Source organism: Malus sylvestris, chromosome 2, assembly GCF_916048215.2.
Source record: "Malus sylvestris chromosome 2, drMalSylv7.2, whole genome shotgun sequence".
NCBI lineage: Eukaryota > Viridiplantae > Streptophyta > Magnoliopsida > Rosales > Rosaceae > Malus > Malus sylvestris.
In genome coordinates this window covers 37,249,093-37,269,863 of record NC_062261.1, presented here as the reverse complement: position 1 = coordinate 37,269,863, position 20,771 = coordinate 37,249,093, and the positions used below count along the sequence as shown (strand labels likewise).

Sequence of the window (20,771 nt, the reverse complement as noted above, 5' to 3'; positions counted from 1 at the left end):
CAAGCAATGTTCGTGTCTTGTCGTTGTATAAGTAATTCTATTCATCCTAAAATTGTCAACAAAAATATGAAGTGTAGAACATGTCTTTTCTATCTGGTACTTGGATCAAATTGTTATTTACCAAGAAATGTAACTATTTTCTACCTATCCAAATAATCTAGGCAAACATGATTAGAGTATACAAGTACCTGCAGATGCATGCACACATGCAGGGGCGGAGGCACTAATAGGCCAGTATAGGCCAAGGCCTACCCTCACTCTTTAGGCCATTCTTAATATTTAGTATTTTATATATATATATATATTTTTCAAACTTAGTAGTATACTTCTTTTAGTTCATATAAAAATCTTAAATTCTTCACCAATAGTTAAAATAGGGTGAATTATCAATTTAGTCCCTCAATTATTACCTTTAATGAAAATTAGGTCCTTAAACTATTTTCTTTTTGAAAAAATCAGTCATCAAACTAATAAAATCTACCAATTTATTCTATTTTAACTTGGGTTGATGCTACAGTGACCATCTCCTTAAGCCATCTTTTGAGATCACATGATGATATACCTGTTAATGGTTGAACTAGTACTTTAAGTCGATAAAGAATAAATCTAATCATTAACCGTCACATTAGCTCAAAAAATTTAATTAGCTCAAACTCCAAGCATGTATTATACTTTATACTATCTTCTTCTTCTTTGTTTTTTTTTTTTTTAACATTTGCATGAGGCCCCTCCTCACGTAAAATCCTGGCTTCGCCACTGCACACATGTGAGTTTAAGTAAACGTCTACATGTTTATGCATGTTGGCATCTACATTGCTTCTTTCATGTGGTAAAAAATTTTGTTCTATTGAAAAGAAAATAGGACGTTGTAAAGATCAGACAAAATGTTGAATATGGGAATGGCATATCAACCAGAAGTCTTTTCCAGAAATAAATATTTGAAGGCCCAAATACTAAATTCACCTTGCTTAGTTTGGCTGGTTGAATTTTCTGTTTCAGACTCCTTTACCTCCAGACTAGCAGTTGATTCTTCAACAGCTGGAACACCATTGTCTTCGGCTTTAATGGGCTCTGAAGCGCTTGAGTTATCTTTCACAGGAGCATCAGATGGGACCACAGCATTGCTCGCACCTCTACGGTTCCTCCCTTTATTCGACTTTCCAGCCATTTTCACCCCCTATTCTGATAATATTGTCAAGATGCCCAAGTCATAAGCACTTGCTCAAGCAATAGAGAGAAAATACTCCTACTTTTATGCTTTTATAGTGATTTTATACATTTATCATATGATACCCAATTCGAAAACATGGAAAGCCTCCATCTTTCCTACTAATTAAAAATGCATACGAACTTGAACAAAGATTAATGGAAAAGACACAAATTTCAAGAAAAGTTCTAAAATAGGTCACGAAAGCATTCTCTTGTAAAATACAGCCATTATATAAAGGGGTAAACAATTAATTCCGTTTGGCTGCCAAGAAATTGATAGAAAATGAAAACAAAAAAAACATTCAACCTTCCATTTCGTCATTTTGCAACAACTGAAAGACGAGCTATATACATATATACATATAACTTTTCAATCAACTGAGCCAATAGCAACAATCGTTCATTCATTATTTGAAAAACGCAAGAATCAAACTTTCATATTTGCTTCGTTGTCAGTATATTTTCTCGGGAACCAAACGAGGGATTGGAAGAAAGCAAACAGATAGAATAAGAGTGAGTACAAATATATTACCTGCAGCTGGGCGATATATATAAATATATCTATATATATGTATCTGTGTGTGTGAGGACAGATGATAGAGGCTGAGGGTTTTAGGAGGGATGGAGAGGGAGGAGCAGAGTGAGGCAGTAGCTGCAGAGTACGAGAGGCGGCTAGTCTGCCCTCTTTATGAGAGAGAGTAGAGTGAGAGAGTAGAGGGATGATTATGATTCTTATTAATTCCGTCATTGATATGGGCTGGGCTTTTTTATTTAAAATTTTAATTATTTTTATCTTTTAAAAATATTTTTTTGAACTATTTCTCTTTTAAAATATATTTTCTTTTTAACTTCCTTAGAAATTAAACATTGTTGTTGTCCTTTTTAGTTGAATTAAAAATTCACATGTATTTTGAAAGAATATTAAATTAATTAGGAGCAATAAACAAACCAAAATTACACAAATACATGTGATTTTTTTCCATAATAAAAAAATGCTTCTCGCACACAATGGTGTAGGGAGTGGCTAGTGAATTGGATTTGAATGGCTCATCCACTAAAATTACTATAAATTTTGCTTTCACCCGTTTAATAAAAATCCATGTTTACCATTTTTAAGTATTTTATACAAATGTTTTTTTTTAATAATTAAGTGGGTTTCTAAGAGAGAAAGGTAACAAAGTTGGAGAGGCCTCAAACGCCTAAAAAGGGCAACAACAATGAGTTGATCTTGTTTAAGTTAAAAAGTAAAAATCTATTTTAAAACAAAAATAGTTCAAGAAAATAATTTTAAACGATAAAAATAATTAGAAAACAATGAAAATTTTAAATAAAAAAAGCCCAACCCACATCAACGACCAAATTAATAAAAATCATAATCATCTTTCTACTTTATCACCCTACTCCCTCCCATTAAGAGGACATACTTAGCCGCCTCTCGTACTATCCATCTACAGCCTCTCTCTGATCCGCACTCTCTACCCCTCTAAAACCCTCAACCACCGACGTCTCTACCATCTCTCGGCACAAACACAGATAAATGTATAGATATATTTATATAAAATAGTAACTCATTGGCATAAAATAGAAGGTTTCAATTAAACCAAATATAATTAGCCTGCAAGGAAACAACTCAAAACTACATATCCTTATATTCACTCATGCACTGATTATGCATGCAAATCATTTCCAAGTGAAATAAAATGTTTCTGTTTTCTGTGCATATGTTGTGTGTGAGAAAAGTTCACCAGACTTGTTCAGATACATGAGGAAGTGTTAGAGAATTTCAACAAGTCTGCTAGGTGCATACGTTGTGTGTGAAAACTCATATGAATGGTGTCCAACTTTTTAAATTTATATTTGACATGATTTTCGGATTTAGGGGTGTATTCAATTGGGATTTTGAATGATTTTAATTTTTTTTTAATGATTCTAGGGGTATTTAATCAGATTATCTGAAATTCAAGATGTATTGAATTAGAATTTTAACATAGTTTATTAAAATACTTAAAATCCGGATGTATTCAACTAAAATTTTAAATAAGTTTATAATATTCCACATGTATTCATTTATAAATTGATTTTAAATAATTTGAGAAGGCTTAGGAATTAGAGGGAATTGGAAATATTTCGTAGTGTATTTTAAACATCCACAAACCTCACATCTCCCATGAGATTTAAAGGGAATTGAATTAAAATTTTATATGGAATCTCAACAAATCAATTAACTCTATAAAAATCCATTAAAGTCTCTCAAATTCTCAATTGAATACACCCCAATATTTTTTTTTGTCAAATAATAGATTTGTTAGATTATACATTAAATTAAGAAGCCAACGGAGTTCGAATCCACATTTTACGTAACAGTTGTTTTGTTGTATATGTTTTTATGGTAACTGTTCACATTTATTTGTCTTAGGGCAATTTGCTATATAATTTTATGGTGAAGTTTGTAACTTAAAAGTGGGTGTGGCTTTATAATAGAAGAGGTGTATATTATATTTTTACTAAGCTACTAATTTGAGTGAAAACTTACACTTTTGAGGGAGATGGATCATTTTCCAGATTTATCTTTGCGAGCATATAAAAGTTTTTTTTTACCAATCATCTATTCGATTAAAATGGTTAATGTGGGGTATAAATTAATCACATTTAATAGAATAATGACATGTAGACTTTTAGCTCAATATAATGATTTTACTTTTAACGTCAAAGACATATTACACGAGAACTCAGAGGCTACCATATTCAAACCATGTAGGTTATGGGCCTTTAGCCTACACGTATATCAAGTATCATTTGGGACCATGATATCCCACTCTTGCCAACGTGCCTTCCACGACCTAAGAGCAATTCCACCCCAGTAGACATTGCCCAGCACCTAGTCCAAAAAACTGCCCAGCCCCTGTTTGGGTTAAAACTTGACTTTGGGCCCAAAGATGGAGCTGGCCCAAAGGGAGGCCTAAAGGTAGAAGATCAAGGCCCGGCCGAAACTTAAGAAAGCAGGAAATGGCCTTTTCTGACTTGATACAATTCATAAAGGTCACTTGCTTACCTACCCAAGGACCAAGTGGTGTTGACTGATCAGACTGTACAGCCCATAAAGTGCTTTATGGTGGCATTAATGTAAAAAAGCTGATGAGTCATCACCCTCAGACTGCATTCGGGCAAAGCTGTCGCTACAGGAGCCAAACCGAGTCGTCTATAAAAGAAGGAAGAGAAGACAGGAATAAGGACACTAAAAAAAAACAAACAAATGCAAGCCCAAACTCTGCTCAAAAAGCCAGATTTGCCTTTCAAAACGAAGCTGTAGTCAGCCCAAGCCTTCATCCCATTCGGGACAAGCCTTTATCCCCCGCGGGATAATCTTTTCTTCCCACCTCTGTAATAGCTCTGCTACCTTGTTCGAACTTGTTGTAGTATCGATTCACATTTTGTGTTCTCCTTTCCCCCTCTCTCCCTCTAAGCTTTCAGACCTTTGACAGAACTACAAAGACAGGGACCTACAAGACGATCAGTCTTAACTGATAAGGTTTAATCTTGCCCGACCTTCTTTGTTCTGTCTTTGTCTTTTCTTTCTTTAAAGCCTAGCAATATGTTGTATACCTCCAGTTATATGCAAGTTGTTTCTAGCAAAATCATGATGACAAGGTTTTCTCAGTATTTGGATCCGATTTGAATATATCTTCAGTGTTCAAATCAGATCCAAGTCCTAAGCCCTCGGGCATGTAAATCTGATTAGTTTAAAAGTCCTTGGCCTCAAGGCATAAAAAAGAACTTTATGTGGACTTAACCCATCCACGACAATCCTTGATAAACGAGAAGTCCGAAGTTACTTGGGGCGCAAGTAATCGACCTACCTCTTAGTTTTGTTTCAATTATGTCATGATTATCATAGAACGCCTAAGTATGGAATGGATTCTGATAGGAAGCCTCAAGGCCTACACCTAAGGCCCCACAAAGGCACCTATTTGGATTCATTATATTCTGCGGTCTAAATTGTTCGAGTACAAGAACAAACTCTAATGGGAAGCCTCAAGGCCTACACCTAAGGCCCTACAAAGGCACCCATTTGGGTTCGTTCTACTTCTCGAACTCGGGTAATCAGAAGTATAATAGTGATAAAACTTTTGCAACCGTAAAGACCAAATATGATATGTTCAAGTACTGGTTTAGTTTGACAGGAAGCCTCAAGGCCTACACTTAAGGCCCCACAAAGGCACATGTTATATCTAACACGGTTTCTCGAGCATATGCATATTCACAACTAAAACTTAACATCCATTCGACATCTGCCATGCTAAAGATGGCAGTGGCACGCCTGAGCACCTCAAAAGTTAATCTTGATTGTGAGCCTCAAGGCCTATACCTAAGGCCCCACAAAGGCACCTTTCAAATTAACTATGTCCTTCTCTTTCAGCACTGTCCGACGAGCATTGCCTGAAGAGTCTTGCCCGATCAAGACCTGCCCGACGAGACTTACCCGACTAAGCCCGATAAGAAAGCAGAAGCCCGACAACAGCCCTCAACCGGCGCCGACCTCCCAGGGGAGCTGTGTGCTCGTTGGCCAGGAAGTCGTCCCCGACGGAAATTCCTGCGACGAACAGCCCCTTGTCAATTTGCTCCATCCCGCAAAAGAGCCTGGCACACAACCCAAGCCGGGCAACAGGCCAGCCCATTTCGGACAGACCTAGAGGCCGGCCTGTTTAGCAGGCGCGTGCAGCACAAGCGCGCTTGTGCGCGGGTAGCAGACCGGGTTGCAGGCAGGGGGGCCCGTTTGTCAGCCCACTTGTGTTCACCCGGAATAGGGCTACGTGGCCCTCCTCAGTGTCGTTGGATTTCCAACGGCTATTTTTTGTAGACCGTTGGATTTCCAACGGTAAAAAAAATTTTAAATTTGACTTTTAAAATGGACCGTCCGATCATAGATCAACGGTCCACGTTTTTTTCACAAAAAGTAAATAAATAAATAAATAAAAACAGCCCAACGGTCATAAATATGACCGTTGGCCACGTGGCAAGTCCCTAGCTCTTGGATTTGACTAATTTTCAAATCCAACGGTCCAGATTAATTAACTATATTAAAATTCATTAAAAATTATTAAAAAATACAGAAAAATTATTAAAAAATACATAAAATTTAAAAAAAAATACAGAAAATTTTGAAAAATGTTAATTTTTTTCCTATAAATACCTAACCCTCATCTTCTACCATTATACCACATTTTAATATTTTCTACACTTTCTATATTATCTACATTTCAATATTTTCTACACTTTAAGAGAAAAAAATGTCTTCGTGGAAGCTTATTGAAGATGTTACGTTGTGTGAATGTTGGGTTCACAATACTCATGACCCGATTACGGGTAATGAGATGGATAAGCGAGAAATGTGGAGTAAAATTACGAAATAGAACGTTCAGATAATGACATGTGGCGTGACGAGATTGGTTAAAAATCTTATCCGAAATTAAACTATTTTATATTTTTATTCTTTTAGACAAAATTTAAAAATATTTTAAATGGGCTTGGTGCCAGCACATTTTGTAGGGATGTAGATCGTTTGTGCCAGTGCATTTTTTCACTAGGTGCCAGCGCATTTTTTTAGGGGTGGAGATGCCTTGGCCTATTACTGTTCATTGGAGTCTGTTAGTGTTCATTTGAGTGGATAAATGAGCTGGGTGCTGGCGCAAAGTCCTTAGGGGTGAAATTGCTCTAAGGAGGGGAGGGTCGCCTGTTCAAGAGTTTCCTATCATGTCTCGTGCTACAGCGCCACTACCTGCCAGTGCCCTCTCAATAACTTCATGTAGTTGTCGATGAAGCTAGTTTGCATCATACTAGCATAACATAGCTGGTCTGCCTAGTACGTCATGAGACCTCCCCACTTAAAAAAGCTTTTATCCCATTCCTCTATCCAATTTAAATGGTTAATGTGGAGATATAAATTAACCACATTTAATAGAAGAACGACACGTAGACTTTTAGTTCAATATGATAGTTTTACCCCGACAACGTGAGCATACCTCACCAAAAACTCAAAGGGCCAGGCATATGTCTGCCCTATAGGTTTTGAGCCTTCAATCCACACACATATCAGGTGTCATTTATGCCCATGATATCTGACTCATGTCACCGTGCCTTTCCCCGTCTAAAATATATGCTTCTAAAATTGATCATACTTCTATTTCTATTGTCCATGATGTGCTCTCATTTTTTTTTTAAAAAAAAAGGTCTTATTACACCAAGATATAAATAGGAAAAAACTACTAATTTAGAGCCAAATAGAAGAGTGAGTTAAACACATAAATGAAGAACGGATGGAATTTTTCTTCAAAGGTGGAGAGTGATTTTAACAGCCCTTAATGAAAGTGTAGCAAGTTGCATGTTCCTTTTTAGTTCTTACAAAATTCAAAAGGAGGTTAACTAAAATAAATCATAAGAATTTAGATCGAGTAAACATTTGTTGAGATTTTAATTCAAGGTTGAGAAGAAGAGAGAGGAGAGAAAGAAGAACAACTTATATTATATGAGTTTGGATTGAAATAGGTTGGCATAAAACACTAAATATTGCTTTATTGAACTTCTTGGAGGGATCGAAGTAGGTCGACTTGACTCTCGTTTACGTCCCTATGAAGGAGAAGAGGTGTCCAAAGAAATATAGAGCTCGTTTGGAAATATTTTTAAAATGATTGAAAGCATTTTTGATAAAAATGGTTTTAGAACTAATCCTTAATACAAATGCAAGTAAATCCTAAAAAGTCACTTAAAGTGTTTCCTGAAAAAAAAACACATAACTGATACTTATTGCAGAATGCGTTGGGCTATAGTGTCTCGGGACATAACGTTGGACGTAAATCTTCTATATTGACCTCGAACCAGCCCAATCATTCTATTGGGTTTGGCTTGTTGACCAAAGCAATTCCAAGTTTTCGCAGCAAACCGTTGTTACGATCCATTTCACTACTTCAGATACCCAAGTTCGCGTGTTAGAATAATACAGAACAACGAAAGGAAAACGAATCAAAGAACATTATTACTGCCACTAGTACTACGATCTAGTGATATTTCTTTATTTGTAAGTGAGAGGTCTTAGATTCGATTATTGTCAAATGCGATTTTGTATCACATTATTGCTAACCCATTATGAGGCTAAGTCCATTATCTCTCATTTAGTGTAAATAATATTGTTTGTTAAAAAAAAATTATTATTGTAACATAAAACAAAAACAATTAGTGTTAGGGGTGTGCTATCCACACACCCCATTTTACTTCTCACACCTCCTTGATAATTTTTGTCCATTGATCTTCTTCAATTAATCCGATCTGACGGCCAAAAATTAAAAAGATATGTGAGAAGTAAAATGAGATGCGTGGATATCAGTGTTACGCGACAAAACAAAACTCTTTTTTTTTTTTGGACAAAAAACACGTATCTCTCCGCTAACTCAAACGTTTGACGCTTAAGATACAAACATTAGAAAAACTAAAAACAGAAACAAAATTAAATAGAAAAATCTCCCGCCATCCCCAAACATTATAAACCCTAAAAAATCAAGAATCTCCTATCAATTTTTTTGGATTTGGGATCGAGAAGATGGAGCTGACGGTGGTAGATCTGAGCGCGTAATTGGAATCGGAGGAGGTGGGAGTGAAGGGGTTGTACTGCGAGGTTAGTCGGAGTCTGAGAGAAACGGGAGCTTTGTTGGTAAAGGATCCCAGATGTACGGCGGAGGACAACAATCGCTTCCTTGATATGATGGAGAGGTACTTCGACAGTCCGCCGGAGTTCAAGCGACTCCAGGAGAGGCCCCAACTGCATTACCAGGTGGGGTTCTGAACTGTTTGTTTCCCAATAAAATGTTGCCCACAAATGAAAAAAATTGAATTCTTTTAATACATTTATCATATGATACCCAATTCGAAAACATGGAAAGCCTCCATCTTTCCTACTAATTAAAAATGCATACGAACTTGAACAAAGATTAATGGAAAAGACATAAATTTCAATAAAAGTTCTAAAATAGGTCACGAAAGCATTCTCTTGTAAAATACAGCCATTATATAAAAGGGTAAACAATTAATTCCGTTTGGCTGCCAAGAAATTGATAGAAAATGAAAACAAAAAAAATATTCAACCTTCTATTTCGTCATTTTGCAACAAATGAAAGACAAGCTATATACATATACATACATATATACATATAACTTTTCAATCAATTGAGCCAAGAGCAACGATCGTTCATTCATTATTTGAAAAACGCAAGAATCAAACTTTCATATTTGCTTCGTTGTCAGTATATTTTATCGGGAACCAAACCAGGGATTGGAAGAAAGCAAACGGATAGAATAAGAGTGAGTACAAATATATTACCTGCAGCTGGGGCGATATATATAAATATATCTATATATATGGATCTGTGTGTGTGAGGACAGATGATAGAGGCTGAGGGTTTTAGGAGGGATGGAGAGGGAGGAGCAGAGTGAGGCAGTAGCTGCAGAGTACAAGAGGCGGCTAGTCTGCCCTCTTTATGAGAGAGAGTAGAGTGAGAGAGTAGAGGGATGATTATGATTCTTATTAATTCCGTCATTGATATGGGCTGGGCTTTTTTATTTAAAATTTTAATTATTTTTAAATTATTTTTATCTTTTAAAAATATTTTTTTGAACTATTTCTCTTTTAAAATATATTTTCTTTTTAACTTCCTTAGAAATTAAACATCATTGTTGTCCTTTTTAGTTGAATTAAAAATTCGCATGTATTTTGAAATAACATACTAGGAACAATAAACAAACCAAAATTACACAAATATATGTGATTTTTTTCATAATAAAAAAATGCTTTTCGCACACAAAGGTGTAGGGAGTGGCTAGTGAAATGGATTTGAATGGCCCATCAACTAAAATTATTATGAATTTTGCTTTCGCCCGTTTAATAAAAATTCATGTTTACCATTTTTAAGTACTTTATACAAATGCTTTTTTTTTTTAATAATTAAGTGGGTTTCTAAGAGAGAAAGGAAAAAAAAGGTTGGAGAAGCCTCAAACGCCTAGAAAGGGCAACAACAATTAGTGATCTTGTTTACCTAAAGAAGTTAAAAAGTAAAAATCTATTTTAAAACAAAAATAGTTCAAGAAAATAATTTTAAACGATAAAAATAATTAGAAAATAATTAAAATTTTAAATAAAAAAGCCCAACCCACATCAACGACCAAATTAATAAAAATCATAATCATCTTTCTACTTTATCACCCTACTCCCTCCCATTAAGAGGACATACTTAGCCGTCTCTCGTACTATCCATTTACAGCCTCTCTCTGATCCGCACTCTCTACCCCTCTAAAACCCTCAACCACCGACGTGTCTACCATCTCTCGGCACAAACACAGATAAATGTATAGATATATTTATATAAAATAGTAACTCATTGGCATAAAATAGACGGTTTCAATTAAACCAAATATAATTAGCCTGCAAGGAAACAACTCAAAACTACATATCTTTATATTCACTCATGCACTGATTATGCATGCAAATCATTTCCAAGTGAAATAAAATGTTTCTGTTTTCTGTGCATATGTTGTGTGTGAGAAAAGTTCAACAGACTTGTTCAGAGACATGAGGAAGTAGTTAGAGAATTTCAACAATTCTGCTAGGTGCATGCGTTGTGTGTGAAAACTCATAAGAATGGTGTCCAACTTTTTAAATTTATATTTGACATGATTTTCAGATTTGGGAGTGTATTCAATTGGGATTTTAAGGAATTATAATTCTTTTAATGATTCTAGGGAATCAGGATTTTAAGTGATTATCTGAAATTCAAACTGTATTCATTTAGAATTTTAAGATAGTTTATTAAAATACTTAAAAATCCGGATGTATTCAATTAAAACTTTAAATAAGTTTATAACATTCCAAGCGTATTCAATTAGAAATTGATTTTAAAGAATTTGAGAAAGTTGAGGAATTAGAGAGAATTAAAGAGATTTCGTAATGTATTTTAAACATCTACAAATCTTGTCTCTCCTCATGAGATTTCAAGGGAATTGAATCAAAATTTTATATGGAATATCTATAAATCAATTAACTCCATAAAAATCCATGGATTTATAAATCAATTAAAGTCTCTCAATTTCTCAATTGAATACACGCCAATATTATTTTTTTGTCAAATGATAAATTTGTTGATTAAACGTTAAATTAGATAGCCAACGAAGTTTGAACCCACATTTTACATAACAGTTGTTTTGTTGTATAGGTTTTTTTAGTAACTGTTCACTTTTTTTTTTTGTCTGAGGGCAATTTGCTATATTATTTTATGCTGAAGTTTATAACTCAAAGGTAGGTGTGGCTTTATAATAATAGAGGTGTATATTATATTTTTACTATGCTACTAATTTGAGTGAAAACTTGCACTTTTGAGGGAGATGGATCCTTTTCCAGATTTATCTTTACGAACATATAAAAGTTTTTTTACCAATCATCTATTCGATTTAAATGGTTAATGTGGGATATAAATTAATCACATTTAATAGAAGAATGACATGTAAACTTTTAGCTCAATATAATGATTTTACTCCTAATATCGAGGGCATATCACACCATAATTTAGAGGCTAACATATGCTTACCATGTAGGTTATGGGCCTTTAGCCTACATGTATATCAATTGTCATTTGGGCCCATGATATCCCACTTTTGCCAACGGGCACTTCCACGACCTAAGGAGGGGAGGGTTGACTATTCAAGAGTTCTCTGTCATGTCTCGTGCTACGGCGCCACTACCTGCCAGAGCCCTCTCAATTACTTCATGTAGTTGTCGACGGAGCTAGTTTGCATCATACTAGCATAACATAGCTGGTCTGCCTAGTACGTCATGAGACCTCCCCACCTATAAAAGCTTTTATCCCATTCCTCTATCCAATTTAAATGGTTAATGTGGAGATATAAATTAACCACATCTAATAGAAGAACGACACGTAGACTTTTAGTTCAATATGACAGTTTTACCCGACAACGTGAGCATACCTCACCAAAAACTCAAAGGGCCCGACATCTGCCTACCCTATAGGTCTTGAGCCTTCAATCCACACACATATCAAGGTGTCCTTTATGCCCATGATATCTGACTCATGTCACCGTGCCTTCCCCGGTCCAAAATATATGCTTCTAAAATTGATCATACTTTTATTTCTATTGTTCATGATGTGCTCTCATATTTTAAAAACGTCTTATTACACCGAGAAATAAATAGGAAAAAACTACTAATTTAGAGCCAAAGAGAAGAATGAGTTAAACGCATAAATGAAGAACGGATGAAATTTTTCTTCAAAGGTGGAGAGTGATTTTAACAGCCCTTAATGAAAGTGTAGCAAGTTGCATATTCCTTTTTAGTTCTTACAAAATTCAAAAGGAGGTTAACTAAAATAAAAGGAAAACTAATGAAAAGGACTTGAAAATTTTGAGTTTTAATGATAAGAACAAAATAAAGAGTAAAGTTAATAGTACTAGGATTGACTTTTTAGTGTAAAAATGTGGTTTTTCATTAAAGTGAACAGTACTGGAGCTTTTCGTTAAAGTTCCCTAAAATAAATCATAAGAATTTAGCTCGGCTAAGCATTTGTCAAGATTTAATTCAAGGTTGAGAAGAAGAGAGAGGAGAGAAAGAAGAACGACTTATATTAGATGAGTTTGGATTGAAGTAGGTTGGCAAAAAACACTAAATATTGCTTTACTGAACTTCTTGGAGGGATCGAAGTAGGTCGACTCGACTCTTGTTTATGTCCCTATGAAAGAGAAGAGGTGTCTAAAGAAATAGACTAAAAATACTTTTGGTGAAAATATTTTTAAAACAAATTCTTAATAAATATGTAAGTAAATCCTGAAAAAGCACTTAAAGCGTTTCTTAAAAAAAAAAAAAAAAAAAAAACTGGTATAGTGTCTCAGGACATAAGGTTGGTGTAAAATGTTGGGCTAAAGCGAATCAATGAACATTATCTATATACTAAAGCTCAGCATAGAACCACTGTTCATCCTGTGAGAGAAAACACTGTTCACCAACAGTGAAAGGGTAGAACTGCCCTTGGTTTCTGCTTTGGTCCCCGTACTGTTCACACTTTGCTATAATAAGAAGTATGTTTTGTCCTTGCTGCATGCGCATCTCTCATTCCTCCGTCTCTGGTCTTTTTTTTTTTTTGGGTTTTGCTCTGCCTTTTCAGTACATGCTTTCCACATGTTGATCATCGGCAGTGTTTCTATTTAGAGGATTTTACCCTCGTTGCCCACGCGTCCATCATTGTTGAAGGTACCTATTCTCGACTCTTCTGCGTCATTCCGCTCTCTCTCATCTAAATCCAAAAGATTAGATCGCAGCTTCTCAAACTCTCTCTCTTACACCGCCACCATCAGGCCGCAATTGCTCGAAGGCTGGGTCTCCAAAGAGGTCGTTTTGTAAAATGCTCTCTACTTAAGGCAAGTAATTTGAAATTTTGGTACTGTTTTTCAATTATTATGCCCAATTTCAAATTTAAATCTATTTACTTTTTTTTTTTTAAATTGATTTAGGGTTATTGAAATCAGCGATGGAAAAATCTGCCAAAAAACACAAGATTTCAGTATTCAAATTATGGGTTTTCTCTGACTTCACAATTGTTGGATCTGGATTCTCTTCAGACTTCACAATCTACCAGAAAACTCAAGGTTCGTCTCTCTCTCTCTCTCTCTCTCTCTCTCTCTATCTCTCTCTCACCTTTTTTTCAATTCATGATCGTATTTGTTTTGCATGAATGCTGGATCTATTGCTTTCGACAAATTGTGCACTATGTTTGCTGCACTTAATTTTTGTTGTTGTTTGATTTGATTAATTCTTGGGAAAATCCAAGCTGAATCCCGTTTTGATTCGAAGAAATTTTATACCCAGCAAAACTTGGTTGCCGTTCTGATTTGAAGAAATTTCAAACCCATGAAAGCTCGGGTTTCCTGGTGAGTTCTCCGACATATTTGTTTTGGGTTTGGTTTTTGGGTTCTCTTTTTTTTTTTGTTCAAATTTTTATAATTTTAATTTTAAAAATCTAGGTTTAAGAAATTTTTCTGATTTTAACATTTACCTATTGGATTGCATGAAATCAATATTTAAAGAATTATTTTGTATGAGAATGCAATGATGGACATTTTTTCTTGCCCAGCGAATATGTGAGTTAAAGTCTTAAACTTTTGATTGAAAATTTTTAGAGCTTTTATCGTATTTGTTATTTATGCTGATGTTAACAGAGTGTTTTTTTTTATCATAATTTTGTTTTATTTTCTGTTGGGCAGCTTTTGGTGTGCTGCGAATGTTGATTTATTACTCTTTGCATACACTTTGCCTTGGAGCTACTAAGTACGCCAAGGTATACTAACTATTTGACCGCATGTGTGATAGTTGCAAATTGTGAGGTTTTGAAATGTTAATTATAATGTTAAAAAGCCAAAAAAACTGTATGGATGTGATCGTTCAATATATGGTTATAGAGTGATTATTATTGATCTTGATGCACATCAAGGAAACAGTCATGAGATGGATTTTACCAATGAAAGTAAGGTACTTCTCAGTCCTCATAGGGATTTGAATATTTAACTTGACCCTCTTCTGGAATTCCAATAACTGTTTTGCATGAACAAGTTGAGTCTATATGTTAATAGAGTGTTTTTTTTTTTTTAATCATAATTTTGTTTTATTTTATGTTGGGCAGCTTTTGGTGTGCTGTGGATGTTGATTTATTACTCTTTGCATACACTTTGCCTTGGAGCTACTAAGTACGCCAAGGTATACTAACTTTTTGACCGCATGTGTGATAGTTGCAAATTGTGAGGTTTTGAAATGTTAATTATAATGTTAAAAAGCCAAAAAAACTGTATGGATGTGATCATTCATTATATGGTTATAGAGTGATGATTATTGATCTTGATGCACATCAAGGAAACAGTTATGAGACGGATTTTACCAATGAAAGTAAGGTACTTCTCAGTCCTCATAAGGATTTGAATATTTAACTTGACCTTTTTCTGGAATTCCAATAACTGTTTTGCATGAACAGGTTGAGTCTATATGCTAGATATGTACGACCCTCGAATATATCCATTTTTAAGTTTCCTGCTCTTCTAATGTTCTAAGATGCAAGCTTTTTTGCACCAAAGTTACCAGCTGTACTGTTGTAAAGGTCTATGAGAGCATGACTCTAGCATAAACCAAGTATTTAAATCCACCTTTACTTGATCTTCTCTAGGATTATCAAGCAAGGAGATACATTGACCAAAAGGTTGAAGTAGGTGAGCCATTACTACCAGACTCGCATATCAGATATTAGTGGTTAGGTTTGTCATTTAACGAGATCTTTATTACCTGCTAATAATAAGTCATCAAAATTTCTCAATTATATGTTTATGATACATATAATGAGGTGCAAAATCGTCTGAAAGCTTTTAATTGTGACAAAAGAATGAAAGGTTTGATCCAAAAATTGTAGAAGATTTAATCATGTGCAAACATTTTATGAATGCTTGCATTGTCTTAAGGGTACCCAAAAGCAACCGACGAAATCAAAATTACCCTACAAGATATGCAAGATTGTGTTGCAATGTTAAATTATGTGCTTATATATTGTATGAAAGATTATACTCGGAAGATATAAAAAATTGTGTTGCAAAGATCAATGTTGTTTCTTGGTAGTTTCTTTTTTTTTGTTGGTTGTTTGAAAGCACTAAAATTTTAAATTTTAATGTGGAGATTTTGAGTTGTGGAGGAGACCCTTTTGAGATTAGGGTTTAATATCTTCGTTAATACTCATTTTTCTTATATGAATTTATATTATCATAAACTCTAATATCTTCATTTTTTTTTGTTGCTTTGCTATTTCAGGACAATTTACCTGTACTCTTCTGATGAAAGATAGAAAGGACTCCTTCAACATGGAACATAGAGATGTGATTAGAGTTCCTGCAGGGCTTCTATTTATTTAATTAACAATAACAATGATGAACCTCTTCACATTGCAAAGCTCATCGGTTCTGTTAACAGTTATGGACGATTTGAGGTAACTAAGATTATCACTTAATTTCATCAATATTAGTTTTGGTAATTTATATTTTAATTTGTTTGAGCAATTAATTACCTACAAATCCAATTAAATTTTCACACAAAAACTTGAATTTTGTTTTAGTTTTAATATTTGGGGTTGGTAATTTATATCATTGCTTTAATTTTTGCAGGAATTATGCCCTGCTGGTTTTGGAAATCCCAAGTCATACTTCAACATTTCAGCGATGACATTATTGAATATGCCTTCAATGTAAGTTACAATTCTTAATTTTTGTTCTTTGCCCTTTACTTGATTTACTTTGTTCACATAAATTAATTAGGCTCTAATTTACAACTTTTAATTATTTGATCAGACCCCAGGAAAGAGCAGGACTTTAGACAACAAAGGGGCAAGAAATTTTTTGATTTGTTAAATGTTGCTCTTTCTTTATGTTCATAAGATAATTGACAAACTGGTTAATTACACAAGAAATTAACAACTTTTGGCCAACTAACCTTATTTTAATGCTTTAATGCGCTACTTCCTTGTTTCCAATCATGCTTAAATATTGAAGAATGGCTATTCTTGCATGGTTGTATTGAACATAAGCTATCCTCAAAGTAGCACATGAGAATTGGAGGTGATCCCATCGGAGGCAATTTGCACCTAATGATTCTCAATTCTTGAGTGCACCAGTAAGTCATTTATTTTCATTCTCATTGACATTTGTTTTCCTTGATAACATAGTTGACAATGCTTTTAGCCTGTTATTATAATTATTACTAACAATTACTCTTAGAGAGATAGATGGATATACCAACTCATGCATTTTCAAGGAGTACTATAACAACATGATTGGAATTGGATAACAAAACTTGCTATAACTTTGGTAAGGAATCGGTTCACAGTGTGGGGTTCATGGATTTGGATTTGGCATTCTCTGATATTAACCAAGGAGTGGAAATTTTGATTGGTTTGACAGGTAATTTGGGTATGCTGTTTACAACCAACATTTTATAATTATGAGAGAAACCGAGATCATGTATTATATGTTTTATTAGCATTCAACATTTATAATTGTGAACCATCTTTGTCTGTTTATCAATTTATTTTTTATGGTTTTCAATTTCCTAAAAGAAGTTTGATGTGTATGGAATTTCACAATTTATCTTCATTTGCATTCTTGCATTTGAACCTGCAAGTCAGTTTATGCTAAATGTTGTTTAATAATTTAGAGAAAACGTTTCAATTGATTGTCATGCAATGCGGTTGCAAACTTGATGATTTAGAATTAGTTTATCAATCTTTCATACAATTTCTAATCCCGCAACAATGGGCGGGCAGCAATTTCTAGTTATTACTGTAACGTGAAACAAAAACAATTAGTGTTACACACGACAAAACAAAAACAATTTGAGTTACACACGACACGTATCTCTCCGCTGACTCAAACGTTTGACGCTTAAGATACAAACATTGGAAAAACTAAAAACAGAAACAAAATTAAATAGAAAAATCTCCCGCCATCCCCAAACATTAATAAGCCCTCAAAAATCAAGAATCTCGTATCAAATTTTTTGGATTTGGGATCGAGAAGATGGAGATGACGGTGGTAGATCTGAGCGCGTATTTGGAATCGGAGGAGGCGGGAGTGAAGGAGTTGTGCGGCGAGGTTAGTCGGAGTCTGAGAGAAACGGGAGCTCTGTTGGTAAAGGATCCCAGATGTACGGCGGAGGACAACGATCGCTTCCTTGATATGATGGAGAGGTACTTCGACAGTCCGCCGGAGTTCAAGCGACTCCAGGAGAGGCCCCAATTGCATTACCAGGTGGGGTTCTGAACTATTTGTTTCCCAAGAAAATGTTGCCCACAAATGAAAAAAATTGAAATTTTGAATTTTGAAACCCAATTCGGTGATTACTGATTGGGGGCTCATCTGGGTACCCTTTTGATTTATTTTCATCCATTTTTTATCACTTGTATTTAATAGAAACTGTGTAAAATCGGGTCATTTGTGGTGTGAATTGAAATTGCCAAATCCGGTTGTTGTTGCTCAAAACTTGGAAAGTGAGATAGGGATAACACATTTCAGGTTGGTGTGACACCGGAAGGCGTGGAAGTCCCCAGAAGCCTTGTTGATGAAGAAATGCAGGAGAAATTGAAAGAAATGCCCAAAGAGTCCCAGCCATCCATCCCCAAGGGGGCAGATCGCAAATGGCGATACATGTGGAGAGTGGGTCCTCGACCCTCGAAAACCCGCTTTCAGGTCTCTTCTTTCTTTGCTTTTCTGATATTCACTTTGCACAAAAACTGTTTAAAAGTCAATGCTTATTGTTCTACTTGCCATGATCAAGATGAAGAAGATGATAGTGATGCTATTCTTGTTTTATAGGAGCTTAATGCAGAGCCTGTCGTACCCGAGCAGTTTCCTGAATGGAAAGATACCATGGATTCGTGGGGTTACAAGATGATTTCGGCAATAGAGGTGAGCCACTGATTTGTGTTTTCAGATTGTTCAAGCTGCGTGCTTGTATTACAAATCATCCAATACCATCAAAATATTCATCATGTAAATGTTTACCTTCTTTCTTTCTTTACAGGCTGTTGCTGAAATGGCTGCCATTGGATTTGGCTTGCCAAAGAATGCATTCACTTCTCTTATGAAGCAGGTGACCAATGACTGTCAATTGAAACTTGCATTCATGTCTATATTCATATTTCATATCTATATGCATGTCTATATGCCTTTCAATTCCATGCTAGGTTCTATATCGAGTATCCATCACTTTTCTTATCTTTAACCACCCTGCCACATATGTGTTCCCAATTCAAGTTGCATTCTATTGAATGCCTTCTGCTTTGCTCCATAATGCCACTAGTGTTTTATTTTAAAACACTTCTTAGTTTTGTTTTGTTTCTCCTACTTATAAGGATGAATTTGGACATTCTTCAATGACTTTATAACTTTATTAAATACATTGCCTTGTGGTCATTTATAGAGCAAAAACATGCATTTTGTCTACATGCTGCATTTTCGACAATCACCAACTTGTGGATTGAGTCGTGTCATGAACTAGACTCTCTTCCTTTGCATTTGCCAATTCCTGGATAAGTTTATGCGTTTTATGCTAAGTGCCCTTTGTTTTCGAACCCAGGGACCGCACCTTCTAGCTCCAACAGGAAGTGACCTTCGGCGTTATGGCCAAGAGGGTACTGTGTTTGCTGGATATCATTATGACCTCAACTTTCTAACTATTCACGGCAGAAGTAGATTCCCAGGTCTGAATATTTGGCTTAAAAATGGGCAAAAAGTTGAGGTGAAGGTTCCTGTAGGATGTCTTCTCATTCAGACTGGGAAGCAGGTAAAAATATTTGAGCTGTTGTGCTTTGTAATAAATCAATAATCGAATAGTTCTCAAAGCTTGTTGACCACCTGACTACAGTGACTGTCACTAGAAAGCACTTTGGATTTTGGAGTACAGTTACGCCAATGGAAAATACATTTTACACATTCTATATTTCCTAACTGTTGAAAGGACATATTTAAACTTAAATTTAACTACTGGAAACACTATCATGTTCAATATCTATCTAATTATACTTCAAAATGTCAGAAGATGGGAATGGGTGTTTCTTTTTCATCAATGTACTTTTGAATCATCATTTATGTAGATGTTTAACTAGTAACTGAAGAAAAAAGTTATGCACATCTTGTGTTTGAAAGATAAAACAGAACGTATGCTAAAAATAAAATTTGGTGTGCTAATTGTACCAAAGAAAAAAGTAGGTGTGTCAATTTGGTGTGCTAAAAATTAAGTTCTCATTGATGCTTATAGCTGTTTTAGGTTGGTTTCCTTCGGCGTGTGTTGCTTTTTAATTCTTTATGCTAGTTGTATTCCATTCACACAATTTGTCATGTGCAGATAGAATGGCTGACTGCAGGAGATTGCATAGCCGGAATGCATGAAGTTATTGTAACAAACAGGACGATTGATGCAATCAAACTAGCAACGGAGCAAAATCGCTTACTATGGCGAGTATCTTCAACAGTGAGTGAAGCCAGTCATTGTTGTCATTATTACCATCTCGTTCTCTTTGGTTTTGTATAATTAAAATATCCCAATACAATGTATGCTTATTTGTGACATTTCTTGCCATGTAGTTGTTTGCACATATAGCATCTGATGCTGTGTTGAAGCCCTTAGGTCACTTTGCAGAATCCCTGCTTGTGAGTAAATACCCGCCCATTTATGCAGGAGAGTTCGTTGAACAGGAGCTTGCAGTAATCAATCTCAAAGGAAACAAAGATTAAGTTTGACAACTTGTTACATGTTGAAATCGTAACGTATTATAACGATCAGAACAACATTGTGAAAAGGCGTTTGTGGATGATATAAATTGTAATAAAGAAGGTTGGGTACGGTCAATTGTGCCGTGTCATTATTTATCTTTGTATCATGTACTGACATTCTTTTGCTCCTCCAGCAATTATAGTTTTACCATTTCATTGCA

General features: G+C 35.0%; 2 protein-coding genes across 6 annotated transcripts in view; one reads left to right on the top strand and one right to left on the bottom strand.

The window, feature by feature from the left end:
- LOC126613799 (clustered mitochondria protein-like) overlaps nt 1-9,746 on the bottom strand; it is a 22,217-nt gene extending 12,471 nt beyond the window's left edge. For 2 of the 4 annotated variants that reach the window (XM_050281391.1, XM_050281394.1), the window contains exons 1-2: nt 9,578-9,746; nt 964-1,182 (exon numbers count right to left, since the gene is read on the bottom strand). In XM_050281391.1, coding sequence (XP_050137348.1) covers nt 964-1,168 — 205 coding nt within the window. In that variant the 5' untranslated portion in view covers nt 1,169-1,182; nt 9,578-9,746. Of the gene's footprint in view, nt 1-963; nt 1,183-1,741; nt 1,914-9,577 lie in introns of those variants that run through there. The other 2 variants (XM_050281393.1, XM_050281392.1) reach the window with 2 other exon arrangements.
- On the top strand, nt 8,738-20,771 carry LOC126613802 (uncharacterized). Of its 2 annotated transcripts, XM_050281400.1 has the most exons (8): nt 8,738-8,848; nt 17,905-18,087; nt 18,352-18,525; nt 18,652-18,744; nt 18,860-18,928; nt 19,415-19,621; nt 20,183-20,308; nt 20,422-20,771. In XM_050281400.1, exons 2-8 carry the CDS (start codon nt 18,016-18,018, stop codon nt 20,569-20,571), a joined length of 891 nt encoding a protein of 296 aa, XP_050137357.1. In that variant the 5' UTR covers nt 8,738-8,848; nt 17,905-18,015; the 3' UTR covers nt 20,572-20,771. The 2 variants fall into 2 exon arrangements, with proteins under 2 accessions (XP_050137357.1, XP_050137356.1); XM_050281399.1 differs by lacking the exon at nt 8,738-8,848 and having other exon boundaries at nt 17,410-18,087.